General features: G+C 48.1%; 1 protein-coding gene across 3 annotated transcripts in view; it reads right to left on the bottom strand.

Annotated features, from left to right (window-relative positions):
* Positions 1-15775, bottom strand: part of nup88 (nucleoporin 88) — a 100530-nt gene that overhangs the window by 5349 nt on the left and 79406 nt on the right. For all 3 annotated transcript variants that reach the window (XR_011340088.1, XM_069885012.1, XM_069885013.1), the window contains exons 14-16: positions 14489-14569; positions 14252-14378; positions 11076-11194 (exon numbers count right to left, since the gene is read on the bottom strand). Coding sequence is in view for 2 of the 3 variants with exons in the window: in XM_069885012.1 (XP_069741113.1) it covers positions 11076-11194; positions 14252-14378; positions 14489-14569 (327 nt within the window). In the remaining variant the exon portion in view is untranslated. The remainder of the gene's footprint in view (positions 1-11075; positions 11195-14251; positions 14379-14488; positions 14570-15775) is intronic.

The raw sequence follows: 15775 nt of genomic DNA, 5'->3' as shown, positions 1-15775 counted from the left end.
TCGGGCCCCGCAGGGGCAATATTCTTGCCCCAGTATCGGCAGACCAGTATGTGGAAGAGCTGATCCAGGACACCTGAATGGGTGGGGTGAGGTCCGATTACATCTGTCAGCGACTGTTAGAGGAAGACAGGTTGCCGTTGCAGAGAGCCCCCCAGCTTGCTAAGACTCGATCCGGCCCACCTCAATGCTGAATTTATTGCTGTCGGCAACAGGCTCATCACAGGTGCAGCCATTTTGGGACACAAAGTCACAGGCTGCCTCAGTATAGGGAGGTCCCAACCCCACCACTGCTGCCACAGCTGAGCACCCAAAGTGCTACTTCAGCGGCCAGTGATGCTGCTTGGCGAGAGAAGCTATTTGTTCTGGATGCGGGAAGAAAGGACACTACAAGAGATCATCCAAGTCAAAGCGTTCCCTCCCGAGCAGTGCCACGTGTACCCTCCGGGGGCCGGACATTGAACCCGACTCCACTTCCTCCCGGAGCAACGACGTCATTTCTGGCCTTGAACGGCTCAACCATGTGCGTGACCGCGAGGTCAACCAGCTACCCCTCCGACAAAAACGGTGACCAATCACCCACTCAATGATGGAGATTGAAGTAAATGGAAACGAACTAACTGCCTGTTTGATAATGGAAACACTGAAAGCTTCATCCACCCAGACACTACTCACAAACTCCCTCTCCCCATCAGACCAACGAGCGGCATGATATCAATGGCCGCATAGGACCAATCTGCCAAGATCCGCGGGTACTGTATTGCGTGCTTAACGGTGCAAGGTGAATGTTATGACAATTTCTATTTACTCTTAATGCCTCAGCTCTGCGCACTGATCCTTCTAGGGCTGGACTTCCAGTTCAGAAGTGTCATAATGGCATTTGGGGTGGGGGGGGGGGTCCCAACCACCCATCACTGTATATAAACCCCAGCTCACACACCCCCCACCCTGCAGCCAGCCCCCACCTGCAGTTTCTTCCCTCCGCATTCCCCCACCATCACTGTTTGAGAACCTGACCCCGGACTGTAAGCCCAGAGCCACTAAGAGCAGACGCTACTGCGCTGAGGACAGGGAATTCATAAAGTCCGAGGTGTAGTGAATCCTGGCGGAGAGGGGGGGGGGGGTGGGAGGGGGCTGCGGGGTTCATAGTGCACAGCTGCAGCCTGTGGAGAGGTCACAGTGGTCAGAGGTGGAAGTAAACCCGTATGGTGATCGACTATAGCCAAACGATCAATCCTTCACGGATCTGGACTCTTACCCCCTTCCCTGGATTGCTGACGAAGTCAATAAGATGGCCCAGTCTAGTGTGTTCTCCATCATTGACCTAAAATCGGCATACCACAAACTTCCCCTTCACCCAGGAGACCAACCGAATACCTAAGTGGACGGCAGGCTCTATCATTTCCTCCAGGTACCGTTTGGAGTCACCAATGGTGTCTCGTTATTTCTCTCTGAGAGAAATGGAATGGCAAGCACAAATTGACGGCTACGTACCTCACAGGTCACCATCTGTGGCCACAACCAGCAGGACGATGACGCAATCCTTGCCAAATTCCTCCACACTGCCAAGTCCCTCAATTTGACCTACCACAAGGACAAGTATGTGTTTAGCACAACTTGCCTGGCCCTCCTCGGATGTGTCATGGCATATGGTGTCATCACCCCTGACCGCATGCGTCCTCTTATGGAACTCCCTATTCCGCCCAGCCTCAAGGCACTAAAAAGGTGTCTGGTGTTCTTCTCCTATTACACCTAATGGGTGTCCAACTGTGCCGATAAAGCATACCACTGGTAAGATCTATAACCCCCTTATCAGCAGAAGCCCGGGTAGCCTTCACCCAGATCAAGGGAGACATCGCCAAAGCCACGAATCCATCCCGTTCTAGGTGGAAAGCGATGCCTCCGACTTCACGCTGGCCACCACTCTCAACCAGGCAGGCAGGCCACTATCATTTCTCCCCCCGTACCCTCCACAGTCCTAAGACATGACACTCCTTTGTCGAGAAGGAGGCACAGGCCATCGTTGAGGCAGTACGCCATTGGCATCATTACCTGGTCGGGAAGAGATTTACCCTGCTAACTGACCAATGAACCATTGCGTTCATGTTCCATACCAAATGCGGGGTAAGATCAAAAATGACAAAATCCTGAGGTGGAGAATAGAGCTCTCCACCTACAACTACGACATCCTATACCAGCTGGGCATCTCGGCCACCTCCATTCCCTCCAATGACCTTTGCCACCCTGGAGTCGTAAGAATGTTCCACTATGAAAGCCCGGAACCTTCCCAACTCCATTGAAGATGCCAGGTCATTGACCATACAGTGTCAGGTCTGCGTTGAGTTCAAACCACAGTTCTTTCGCCCCAACAAATCGCACCTCATAAAGGCCACATGCCCCTTTGAACGACTCAGCATTGATTTCAAGAAGCCCCTCCCCTTGTCCGACAAGAATGTATGCTTCCTGAATGTCACTGACGAGTACTCCAGGTTCCCTTTTTCCATCCCCGTCCCAACATGACCTCAGCCACGGACATAAGACGCTCTGTACCCTCTTCGGGTACCCGAGATACATCCATAGTGATCGGGGGTCCTCATTTATGAGTGATGAACTGCAGTAGTACCTGTTGGCTAGAGGCATTGCCACTATTAAGATGACCAGTTACAACCCCCAGGGGAATGGACAAGTGGAGAGAGAAAACGTCAGAGTTTGGAAAGTTGTTCTCCTGGCTCTCAAATCCAAAGGCCTGGTGGTGTCTCATTGGCAGAAAGTCCTGCCGGAAGCACTCCATGCCATCCAATCTCTGCTCTGCACTGCTAGCAACTAAACCTCACATGAATGCATGTTTTCCTTTCCCAGGAAGTTAGTGACCGGAACCACACCACCACCCTATCTCTCATCCCTGGGACCCATCCTGCTGCGGAAACATGTGAGGTCATAAGTCCGACCCATTGGTCGAAGAGGTGCAACTCCTGCATGCCAACCCTCAGTATGCCTACATAGTGTACCTGGATGGCCATGAGGACACAGTCCCCATATGGGACCTGGCACGTGACAGAGACCCAAACGCACCCCCCCATCCCCTTCAACTCAGGTCCAACCTATACCCATACTGCCTCTGTCAGGGACTCGGTGCAAGTTAGTGACCCACCTCCACTCATCATGCCACACACCCCGGACCCTGCTCCAGTTACTCTGACTACCACGACTGCCCCCACATAGAGCCAAGCACCACTTCCTACAGAGCTAGCCCTCCCTCCCCAGCCTCAGGACACATGATAAGCAATGGTGCCAACCATTGTACCACCGGCAGAACTGCTCCAGTCGCAGAGGCAAAGATCACCCAATCGGCTAAGCCTCAAGCCTGGCAGGGTTTTGTTTTAAAAGAGGGGGTGAATGTGGTGATACAAATATGTGTACCATGTGACTGTCAATGGGGAGCTGGCCCATCCCTCACTGGTGATTTGTTCCCTGGTAACTTCTCCTGTTGGAATAAAGGTTGACCTCCCTCTCCCTGTCCTCAGTCGAGTACTTGGAATCAGGCCAGCTACAAGTCTAAAGTGTAATAGAGCCTCTCATTCCTCACTCTATGCCTTTGGAGTCATTGATAGAGCATGTCAGGGAGGTCTGCAATAAAATGGCCAGCAGGAGACCAAAGGAGAAATGGAATGATCATGTGCAGCAAGGGCATGGGCTAGTATAGTAAACAAAAAAATGAGCAGTGGTGTGATTGGGTGAAGCAGAATTGTGATCCATGATTGAACTAATGTCTGTATTCAATATCCATTTCTACAGTATCACCTCTGAAAACACTACAACCTCTGACCTGAGCAGAAAACAAATCAGTACATCTGAAGGCATATCATGATAATTGGAAGTTAGGTACTAGTCGTTATATGTTCGAGGAATGATACAAGTTATACACAAGCAGAATAGAGTTCTAAAGGCTGCAAACCCCCCTCCATTCTGTACTATATTCCCACACACCCATGACTCCGTGATCAAACACTGCTCCAACTTCATCTAGAAAATTTCAGATGACATCACCGTCTTAGACTGGATCTCAAACAATGATGAGTCAAAATGTAAACAGGAAATAGAGGGACAGAGTCAGGACAACAACCTCTCCTGCAACACAAATGATTTGGTCACAGACTTCCAGGAGCCGAGCTCACTCCCCAATCCACATCAACAGTGCTGAGGGGGAGATAGTAGATGGCTTCAAGTTCTTCTGTGTAAACATCTCCAGCAACCTGTTCTAGTCCAACAAATTGATGAAATGGCCAAAGAAGAACATCAGCATCTCAACTTTCTCAGAAGCCTGTGCCCCTCAACAACTTCCACAGATGCACTATCGAACTATTCTGTCAAGATGCATTACTGCATGTTACAGGAACTGCTCTGCACAAGACTGCAAAGAACTACAGAGAGTTCACAAGGAACAGAAGTAGGTCATTCGGCCCATTGAGTCTGCTCTGCAACTCCACCCTGAGTTAAATTATTCTCACATTTAGTTCCCTAATCACTCTGGTTCATTACACATCAACCAATCCCTGGTGGGTTTAATTGACAAGTTGCTCCAAAAAGCCATCCCATAGGCATCCTACAAACTCTCTCTCCTGAGATCCAGTACCTTCCTGATTTTCCCCAATCCCCTTTCATGTTAAAATCCCCCATAATTATTTTGACATTTTCCTTCTGACACGCATTTTCTATTTCCAGCTGAAACTCGTAGTCGACTTCCGGGCAGTTGTTTGGGGGCTTGTATATAACTGGTATTGGGGTCCTTTTACCCTTGCCATTTCTTAATTCAACCAAAAGGATTCTATCATTTCTGACCCTATGTCCCTTCTTTCTCGTGATTTAATATCAGTGCTGACCATCAGGGCCACGCCACCCCCTCTACCTACCTGTACACTGTGTAGCCTTGGACATTCAGCACCCAATCACATCCATCATTAAGCCACGTCTTAGCGATGGCCACAGTGACATATCCTTTAATCTGTATCTTACAACAAGGTCATCCATCTTATTCCTAACACTCCCTCCATTTAAGTACAATCCCCTTAGACCAGTATCTGTACCGATTTTGCTTCATTTCTATTGTACAACAAATCATCTTGTCCTTTCACCTGCCTATCCTTTTTGTCTTCTTTGTTGCATTTTATTTTTGACTTTTCGTTTTCTATTTTCCTCTTTCTTGATCCTAACACCCTGATTCCCTTCTACCTTAATCTCTGCACCCGCATTCTGATTCCTACCCCCCTGCCAAACTAGTTTAAACCCTCCCCAACAGCTCTAACAAACCTGTCCACCAGGATATTGGTCCATTTCCAGTTCAGGTACAGCCTGTCCTTTTAGTAGAGGTGGAGGGTGGTGGTGTGCGCGTTCGTTTTGGTCACACACGATTTTCTCCATGTTCATTATTTGCCCACGTATGTTTTGTTGATCTGACTTTTCCCATATTCACTACAAACTGAGCACGCTGTTTCATTACTGCTATTTTTGCACGTTTGCTATTAATTGCTACGTTGCTTTAATGCCAATCTGACTTTTCCCACGGCTGCTGTAAATTGTGTATGTGTATGTTGTCTGGGTTACCATTTTCCCATGTTTATCTTCTGTAAATCCTTTGCACCCAAAACCATGTGTCCAGAGCCCTTGCCTTTGAGACCTACCAAATCTGTTTCCTCACTGACAACATTCCCTCTGCACTTCAGCAGCCAACACATCTCACACCAGCCACATTCTCTTCACCCTTCTCCTGTCAGTAAGTTGACTCATGAGTGAGAGACATCAAATACAGATTCAATGACATTTTCTTTCCCATTCCTGAACAAATTAAAACTTATCTCCAACTCTGAACTATGTTTATACTGTTGTAATTATGTGTTGATAATCATGAGTTTGAGGGATTGTTAGCAATGCCTTGAGAACATCCTTGGACTGTTTATTATAGTCATAGAGCAAGGGGGAGGTGGCGGCCCCGGCCTCGGTCGAGTGAGGCAGGCGGAGGCCCCGATCCGGGCAGAGAGTGGGAGGCGGCGGCCCCAGTCCGGGCACAGGGAGAGCAGCGGTGGCCCTGGCCCCGGTCCGGGCTGAGGGTAGGCGGTGGCGGCCTCAATCCGGGCAGGAGCAAGGGGGAGGCGGCGGCCCCGGCCTCGGTCGAGTGAGGCAGGCGGAGGCCCCGGTCTGGGCAGAGAGTTGGAGGCGGCGGCCCCAGTCCGGGCACAGGGAGAGCAGCGGCGGCCCCGGCCCCGGTCCGGACTGAGGGTAGGCGGCGGCGGCCCCAATCCGGGCAGGAGCAAGGGGGAGGCGGTGGCCCCGGCCTCGGTCGAGTGAGGCAGGCAGGGGCCCCGATCCGGGCAGAGAGTGGGAGGCGGCGGCCCCAGTCCGGGCACAGGGAGAGTAGCGGCGGCCCCGGCCCCGTTCCGGGCTGAGGGTAGGTGGCGGCGGCCTCAATCCGGGCAGGAGCAAGGGGTAGGCGGCGGCCCTGGCTTCGGTCGAGTGAGGCAGGCGGAGGCCCCGGTCTGGGCAGAGAGTTGGAGGCGGCGGCCCCAGTCAGGGCACAGGGAGAGCAGCGGCGGCCTCGGCCCCGGTCTGGGCAATATGGTCCGACCTAGGAGGGGAGGCAGACCCCTCCAGCCCAGGTAAGAAACCTGCATAGAAGGCCACTCCGATATAAAACCTACGACCCAAGGACCTCGTTGCCACGTCCCAGCTCGCTTGGCCACGGCACACGAACCATGGGTGTAAAGGGTGGGGCCAGTACTGCGCACACTGCACTCCACCTAAAAGCTCCTTGGCGCAGGCCCGAGGACAGGTCCACGTCCTCCCCCTCCACGTCCTCCCCCTCCACGTCCTCCCCCTCCACGTCCTCCCCCTCCACGTCCTCCCCCTCCACGTCCTCCCCCTCCACGTCCTCCCCCTCCACGTCCTCCCCCTCCACGTCCTCCCCCTCCACGTCCTCCCCCTCCACGTCCTCCCCCTCCACGTCCTCCCCCTCCACGTCCTCCCCCTCCACGTCCTCCCCCTCCACGTCCTCCCCCTCCACGTCCTCCCCCTCCACGTCCTCCCCCTCAAAAGATGCTCACAAACTCAAGCTAGCATGCTGGAACATCAGAACCATGCTAGACAAGGCTGACAGCCACCGACCTGAACGTCGGTCTGCCCTCATTGCACATGAACTCCTCAGACTTGACATTGACATAGCTGCTCTCAGTGAAGTCCGCATGGCAGATGTAAGCAGCCTCCAAGAACGCGGCGCGGGCTACACACTCTACTGGTCTGGCAAGCCTTCGGATGAACAACGCCTATCTGGTGTAGGCTTCATGGTCAAGAACTTCATTGCCTCCAAACTCGAAAACCTTCTGACAGGCCACTCGGACCGAATCATGTCCATGCAACTCCCCCTTCAAAACAAGCGTTGCATCACCCTCATCAGTGTCTATGCTCCAACCCTCCAGGCGGAACCAGCAGAAAAGGACAAGTTCTACACTGACCTGCGCAACCTCATCCAACGCACCCCTACAGCCGACAAGGTTGTCATCCTTGGCGACTTCAACGCTCGCGTCGGCAAAGACTCAGAAACCTGGCCAGGAATCCTGGGCAAGCATGGCGTCGGCAAGTGCAACGACAATGGGCGCCTCCTGTTGGAGCTCTGCTCAGAACAGCGGCTTGTCATTACAAACACCCTTTTTCAGCAGAGGGACAGCCTTAAGACTACCTGGATGCATCCCCGATCCAAACACTGGCACCTCCTGGACTACATCCTGGTGCGAGAAAGTGACAAACGAGATGTGCTCCACACCAGGGTCATGCCCAGTGCGGAATGCCACACTGACCACCAGCTGGTTCGCTGCAAGCTCAACCTTCACTTTAAGCCAAAGCCCAGGAACAGTAAAGCCCCCAGAAAGAGGTTCAATGTTGGAAACCTGCAGTCAGACGAAGCGAGAGGAAACTTCCAGCAAACCTCAAAGCAAAGCTCGACGATGCAATCCGCCTCACGGACCCGTCCCCTGAAACCCTCTGGGATCAGTTGAAGACTACCATACTGCAATCCACTGAAGAGGTACTGGGCTTCTCCTCCAGGAAAAACAAGGACTGGTTCGACGAAAACAGCCAGGAAATCCAGGAGCTGCTGGCAAAGAAGCGAGCTGCCCACCAGGCTCACCTTACAAAGCCGTCCTGTCCAGAGAAGAAACAAGCCTTCCGTCGCGCATGCAGCCATCTTCAGCGCAAACTCCGGGAGATCCAAAATGAGTGGTGGACTAGCCTCGCTAAGCGAACCCAGCTCAGCGCGGACATTGGCGACTTCAGGGGTTTCTACGAGGCTCTAAAGGCTGTGTACGGCCCCTCACCCCAAGTCCAAAGCCCGCTGCGCAGCTCAGACGGCAAAGTCCTCCTCAGCGACAAGATCTCCATCCTCAACCGATGGTCAGAACACTTCCAATCTCTTTTCAGTGCCAACCGCTCAGTCCAAGATTCCGCCCTGCTCCAGCTCCCACAACAGCCCCTAAGGCTAGAGCTGGATGAGGTCCTCACCCAGGATGAGACATATAAGGCAATCGAACAACTGAAAAGTGGCAAAGCAGCAGGTATGGATGGAATCCCCCCCAGAGGTCTGGAAGGCTGGCGGCAAAACTCTGCATGTCAAACTGCATGAGTTTTTCAAGCTTTGTTGGGACCAGGGAAAACTGCCTCAGGACCTTCGTGATGCCACCATCATCACCCTGTACAAAAACAAAGGCGAGAAATCAGACTGCTCAAACTACAGGGGAATCACGCTGCTCTCCATTGCAGGCAAAATCTTCGCTAGGATTCTCCAAAATAGAATAATACCTAGTGTCGCCGAGAATATTCTCCCAGAATCACAGTGCGGCTTTCGCGCAAACAGAGGAACTACTGACATGGTCTTTGCCCTCAGACAGCTCCAAGATAAGTGCAGAGAACAAAACAAAGGTCTCTACATCACCTTTGTTGACCTCACCAAAGCCTTCGACACCGTGAGCAGGAAAGGCTTTGGCAAATACTAGAGCGCATCGGATGCCCCCCAAAGTTCCTCAACATGATTATCCAACTGCACGAAAACCAACAAGGTCGGGTCAGATACAGCAATGAGCTCTCTGAACTCTTCTCCATTAACAATGGCGTGAAGCAAGTCTGTGTTCTCGCACCAACCCTCTTTTCAATCTTCTTCAGCATGATGCTGAACCAAGCCATGAAAGACCTCAACAATGAAGACGCTGTTTACATCCGGTACGGCACGGAATGCAGTCTCTTCAATCTGAGGCGCCTGCAAGCTCACACCAAGACACAAGAGAAACTTGTCCGTGAACTACTCTTTCCAGACGATGCCGCTTTAGTTGCCCATTCAGAGCCAGCTCTTCAGCGCTTGACGTCCTGTTTTGCGGAAACTGCCAAAATGTTTGGCCTGGAAGTCAGCCTGAAGAAAACGGAGGTCCTCCATCAGCCAGCTCCCCACCATGACTACCAGCCCCCCCACATCTCCATCGGGCACACAAAACTCAAAATGGTCAACCATTTTACCTATCTCGGCTGCACCATTTCATCAGATGCAAGGATCGACAACGAGATAGACAACAGACTCGCCAAGGCAAATAGCGCCTTTGGAAGACTACACAAAAGAGTCTGGAAAAACAACCAACTGAAAAACCTCACAAAGATAAGCGTATACAGAGCCATTGTCATACCTACACTCCTGTTCGGCTCCGAATCATGGGTCCTCTACCGGCATCACCTACGGCTCCTAGAACGCTTCCACCAGCGTTGTCTCCGCTCCATCCTCAACATTCATTGGAGCACTTTCATCCCTAACGTCGAAGTACTCGAGATGGCAGAGGTCGACAGCATCGAGTCCACGCTGCTGAAGATCCAGCTGCGCTGGGTGGGTCACGTCTCCAGAATGGAGGACCATCGCCTTCCCAAGATCGTGTTATATGGCGAGCTCTCCACTGGCCACCGTGACAGAGGTGCACCAAAGAAAAGGTACAAGGACTGCCTAAAGAAATCTCTTGGTGCCTGCCACATTGACCACCGCCAGTGGGCTGATATCGCCTCAAACCGTGCATCTTCGCGCCTCACAGTTTGGCGGGCAGCAACCTCCTTTGAAGAAGACCGCAGAGCCCACCTCACTGACAAAAGACAAAGGAGGAAAAACCCAACACCCAACCCCAACCAACCAATTTTCCCCTGCAACCGCGGTAACCGTGTCTGCCTGTCCCGCATCAGACTTGTCAACCACCAACGAGCCTGCAGCTGATGTGGACATTTACCCCCTCCATAAATCTTCGTCCGCGAAGCCAAGCCAAAGAAAAAAAAGAATCTGGAATATTCACAGAACAAACACTCAACTGCAACAATAAACTTAAATTTGTTAAAGTCACCATTTTCCTGGAAAGAGAAGTACACTTGAACTGTTGGAACAGGTGAATCCTTTGAAACCCAAACCAAACTGCTATACCTTGGTTACCACTCACTTGAGCAACACCACCACCTTCACCTGCAGTAGAATTTTACACTTCTCAAATAAATACTGTATGCTGCTTGACAGACCTCTATGTTTAAGAACAGTTTCCTTGCAATAGTTATCAGGCTCTTGCACCTTCTCTTGTAACACTAATCATGGACTGCTCTGACACCACAAAAAGATTGTCTGCACTTTTTTCCCCCATGAAGATTACTGCAAATATGTATCATCATCTTAATTATGTTTTTTGTCTCTTAATTTAATTCAAGTAGTTACAATAATAGTAACAATACTATTATTGTTTTTCATTGCAAATACCAACCTGGCTGCAGCAAGAATTTCAGTACAATTTCATCATCATCATGGCCTATCCCTTTGCAAGCGAAGATGAACATGGTGCCTTGTAGCTCTTCTGTCCTTACAGAAGTTTTGTTCTGTTTTCCATGGAGCTTTAGGCACCATGTGCCGGGGCCAGGACTCGAAGGACAAACGCCTCCCTCCGAGTCCCACGCCACTAGGCCTGGCAGAGTCAGGTACAAACTGCCCATGTATTAAGATCATAGATCACAAAAAGCCCAGTGGTACTCACTGTTCCTTTAGCACGGAATAGATGCATTTCTTCTGTGATGCACTGAGAGTGATGCTCTTTTTCTGTACACCCTCTTCTGGATGGACTTCTTTCTGTTGGTATTCAGTCTTCATTTGCACCTGGGATGAAAAATGTTCATGTTAGATTCAATCAGGCAAAATCTCTAACACACAAATTTATCACTTAGGACTTCAGCATTGCTTGTGCTCATTGTGGTTTTACATTTCTTCTGGAACGGCACTTTCATCAATGTGGCACTGATCCAGTACAGTCGAGATAAATTCTAAAAGTAGTGCTAAGTAAATGAGAAATCACAAAGCAAAACATTGGCATGGAGAGTTAATGGGAGAAGCCAAATTTGGAGTATTGTATGGAGTTTTGATCACCTAACTACAGATAAGATTGAGAGAGTAGAGAAGATTTACAAGGATGTTGCCGGGACTTCAGGAACTGAGTTACAGGGTTAAACAGGTGAAGTCTTTATCCCCTGGGGCATAGAAAATGAGGGAGATTTGATAGAGGTATTCAAAATTATGAGGGGTTTAGATAGAGCAAACCAGAGGACATGGGTTAAGGATAAAAGAAGATAACTTTAGAGTGAACTTCTTCACACAGAGAGTGTGGGAGTGTGGAACGAGATGCCAGCTAAAGTGATGAATGAAAGATCAATTTTCACATTTAAGAACAATTTGGACGCAAATGGATGGAAGGGGTATGGACTTAGGTGCAGGTCAGTGGGACGAGCTAGAATAATAGTTCTGCCGAGACAAGTCGGGTCAAAGGGACTGTTTTCTGTACTGGAATGTTCCAAGCTTTGTTTGAAGCAGAATTATCTGAATTTTCAAAAGAAAATATTGGTTCAGCTTCAAATCTGAATGGGGGTAAATACTGGTATCTTGATAACTGAAATTGGTGAATTACGTTGAGTTTGAAAAGGAGCGTTGGAAGGTGAGGCATGTGCTTAGACCAAGGAGAACGAGGACTGATCAGATTTGGCATGGAACATACAGATCATAAAAAAGTCAGCCAAACTGAGCTTTGCCTCCCCACTGTAGAGACCACATCATAGAGCGTGAAGTTAAAAGTGAGAAGGGCTATTCTAATACAACTGTGTAAAGAGCACAATTTTAGAGCACAGGAATGCAATTAAAGAATAATCAACACAACGTGAGAGCAGCTTGAGAGCACTGTTATTGGGATGCATTCAGAAGCCTGATGGCTATGGGAAAGAAAGGGTCTTTAAGCTGGCTGGTGTGTGCTTTCCTTGTTGCAGCAAGAGGGAATAGAATGTGAATGGATTTTTCAGAATGTTGACTGTTTTTTCTGGGCAGCAATAGATGTAGATGGAGTCCATAGAGGGAAATTTGCATTATGTTGGAAATTCATGTAAACCACTAGGAAAGCATTTGGATCCCTGGACAATGCAGAGGTGGGAAGATGAACGAGGATTGATGGTGTTGGAAAACAGCCAGTGGAAAACAAATCCTTCAAAGCAGGGAAGGGGAAGTGATGGCATCACATTGTGTTGGTCTCAGCAGAGTATTATTCACGGATTGTGGTGGGCTGGAGCCAGAGGACAGGATGGTATTTGGAGTATGAGGAAGGAAATAGTGGTCAAGGATCTGGTGAATCATTCAATTAAAAATTTTTTTTGACATACAACACGGTAACGCCCTTCTAGCTCAGGAGCCAAATATATCAATGACCTTCAAACCCACTCATGTTGAGATTGGAAGAACGTAGCAACTCCTTGCAGACCACACTAGACTGTCCATGGTGAAGGGAATCTTCAGTTGAGGAAAAAATACTGGTACTGGTTATAGAAAGCAGAAACATCACTACAGATGAGAGGGAAAATAGGGAAGAGTGAGAGAGAAAATAGTCACAGAGAAAATACATTCAGTGAACGTTGACAGGTAGCCTCACAAAATGAATTAGAGAGAAGTCAAGGAAGGATTGATGAGGAAGGTGAAAGGTGTGAAAATAAGCAAAGTTGGGGAAATGTTTGACTTTGGAGCAAGAGTCAGATACAGGCCCTTCAGCCCACCAAGTCTGCAGTAATTATCAATCACTTCTTTTGAGCCTACATTAATTCTATTTTTAATCCTCCCATATTCCAGAACTCAACAAAGATAATTTACAGCTACTAACTAACCTACCAACCACTGTGTGGGTGTGTTAATCAAACCATTAAAGCTTTGGCACAATCTGGAAAGTCCATTCAAAGTTCAGTCTTAGAAACCTTGTGTTGAAACCCAGAATCTTTAAAATGATGTTCAGAAATACTGATGAAGGAGATGAGACAGAGTAATCAAACTATGTAACACTCACCAATCCTTGTCAAGTTGCCTCCAGAGAAAAGCTTTCATAGAAATGATTTTCACAATTCCCCTCTTCCTTGTGTGTGTGGGGTGGGGGGGGGGGGGGGGAAAAGAAACTAAATGGGTGTCTTCCACGATGCATTTAAAAAACCTAGGCAAGTGTCAGACAAAATGACCATCAGAATGGTCTCAATCCAAATGAAGCAATTCTCCTTTCTTTACCCAGATATGGGCCAATCCAAAATGACCATTACAATGGTCATAGTAGATCTCGGTTTCCAATAGTAGAGGTATCCATTTCACACAAAGTTCTTCACTTCTGTCTCTTGCAGATCTCTGGTTACTTATGAATCAATCTTGCTTCTTCAAGTGTCTCAATCACACGACTTGCTTGATCAATACTTAAAATCTGTTTCCATTTCCTGACTCATAAGCATAGGACTTCTTTCTCCACAGATGTCTTTTCCTTTTGAAAGTAATGGGGATTGTTCTGGTTCTTAATTGAGAGCATTAACTTTGTTTATGGTTTTGGACTTAGGTGTCTGGGAAAATGTCATGAACTCTGTGTATGTTTTGCACCCTGTAACACTCACTAAAACATAAGCTTACAACACATACACAAGTCATATGAACCAGTCTTCTGACTCAGAAGCAAAACTCAAACCAAGTTCTGCATAAACCACTGAAGGACAAACCAGTAAATCAGCACCAGAGCTACTACTGTTATTTTAGAACAACTGTGACATTTTGGAATTTGACATTATTAAAAATCTCATCACATCACTGAGAAACAACATTTTGCAAGTGCATTCAGAAATTAACATTGAATGATAGAAAGTGAAAAATGATTTATGCCTGAGTTATGCTGCTTTCCAGGTCCTTGAGCTGGTCATGGATAACAACCAGTTCTTTCTTCATATCTCTCTCACTGTCAGACAGCACAGGAAGATGAGAATTAAAATTGTGCAAAACCTTCTTCACCCTGCAAAGTGGGAATATCAAAAGTTACTATCTTCCCAAAATACTAAACATGTCAGATCAATTTTTGATTCACAAGTGCTGCTCGAATGAAATTCTACCCTCGACACATACCTTTTCATCACAATTTCTTGGTTGAATTTTACATCCTCATATTTGCCAGCCAGTTCCTCTGCCATTTCATGGAGCAGCTTCCTGTCAAAGAAAGATAATGTTGTTCAGAACACCCAAAGCTTGAAAACCAATTTTAGTAAGTTGTTTGACCTGTCTAAACTTGTAAACTTGAATCTCAGTCAGAGCTAATCAGCAAAGAAACAGGCCCTTCAGCACGTCATTCAAATTGACCAGGCTAATCTCATTTGCTCTTGTTTGGCTCCCCTCCCTCCATGAACTGGTGTCCAAACGTCCTTTAAGCATTGTATATCTGTTTCTAACAGTTTCTCTGACAGCTCGTTCCTTATACCATCACCTTGTGTGGAAAATGGTGCCTGTCAGGTCCCTTTTAGTATATGCCCTACACATTTAGACTCTCCTGTTCTGGGTAAAAGACTGACTGTTCACCTCACGTATGTATGTGATGATATTTCTGTCAAATTAAACCATTATGGAAAAATGGATCAGCTCAGTCAATGGGCTCAATGGCCTATTTCTGCTCCTATGTCTTATGGTTTAAAAAAAAATTATTTATAAATTTTTCATACAGGCTTTGCCAACGATGGCAATCTCGTATTCCCTTTCTCTATTACTATATATATATACAAGCCTGCGTCATTCCCCACCCCTCTCCCCACCTATAAATGAAACAATTCATTCATACTACAATGTCGACAACAATAACAAACACTAACATTAAGGAAATGAATAAGAATACAAATAATAGAAAGAAACGAGAAAAGAAACAGCTCAACGGACGGCTTTTGGCTCATTCTTGACTTTCCCTGATCGGGATCAGTGCAGGAGAGAGGGAGTCGCAGCAGGGAACGGTAAAACAATCACTTCCATGCACCTATGTAGTGCAGAAATGGCTGCCAAATCTTCCAAAAGGCGCTGTACTTGTTTCTCAGATTGTAAGTTATTTTCTCCAGGGGAACACAACATTGCATTTCCTTGTTCCATCGCTCGATATTAAGAATGGAGTCGGACTTCCGGGTCACTGCCAATGCGATTAACACAAATTGGATTTGAAATTTGGACACCTTCATTGTAATCCTCATGTCCATGATATTCTCCACCAGGAACACCTCTGGGTTCTGAGGGAAATGCTTACCCATAATTTCTTCCAGGATTTGGCCTAGATCCACCCAAAAGGGCCTCACCTTGGCACAAAACCAGGATGCATGTACAAACATCCAGTCTGCAACACCACACCTGAAGCATTTGTCCGGGAGTTCTGGCTTTTAT

The sequence above is a fragment of the Narcine bancroftii genome, chromosome 6 (genome assembly GCF_036971445.1).
Source record: "Narcine bancroftii isolate sNarBan1 chromosome 6, sNarBan1.hap1, whole genome shotgun sequence".
Lineage (NCBI taxonomy): Eukaryota > Metazoa > Chordata > Chondrichthyes > Torpediniformes > Narcinidae > Narcine > Narcine bancroftii.
The sequence above is the reverse complement of the archived record's forward strand: the minus strand, read 5'-3'. Positions and strand labels throughout refer to the sequence as shown.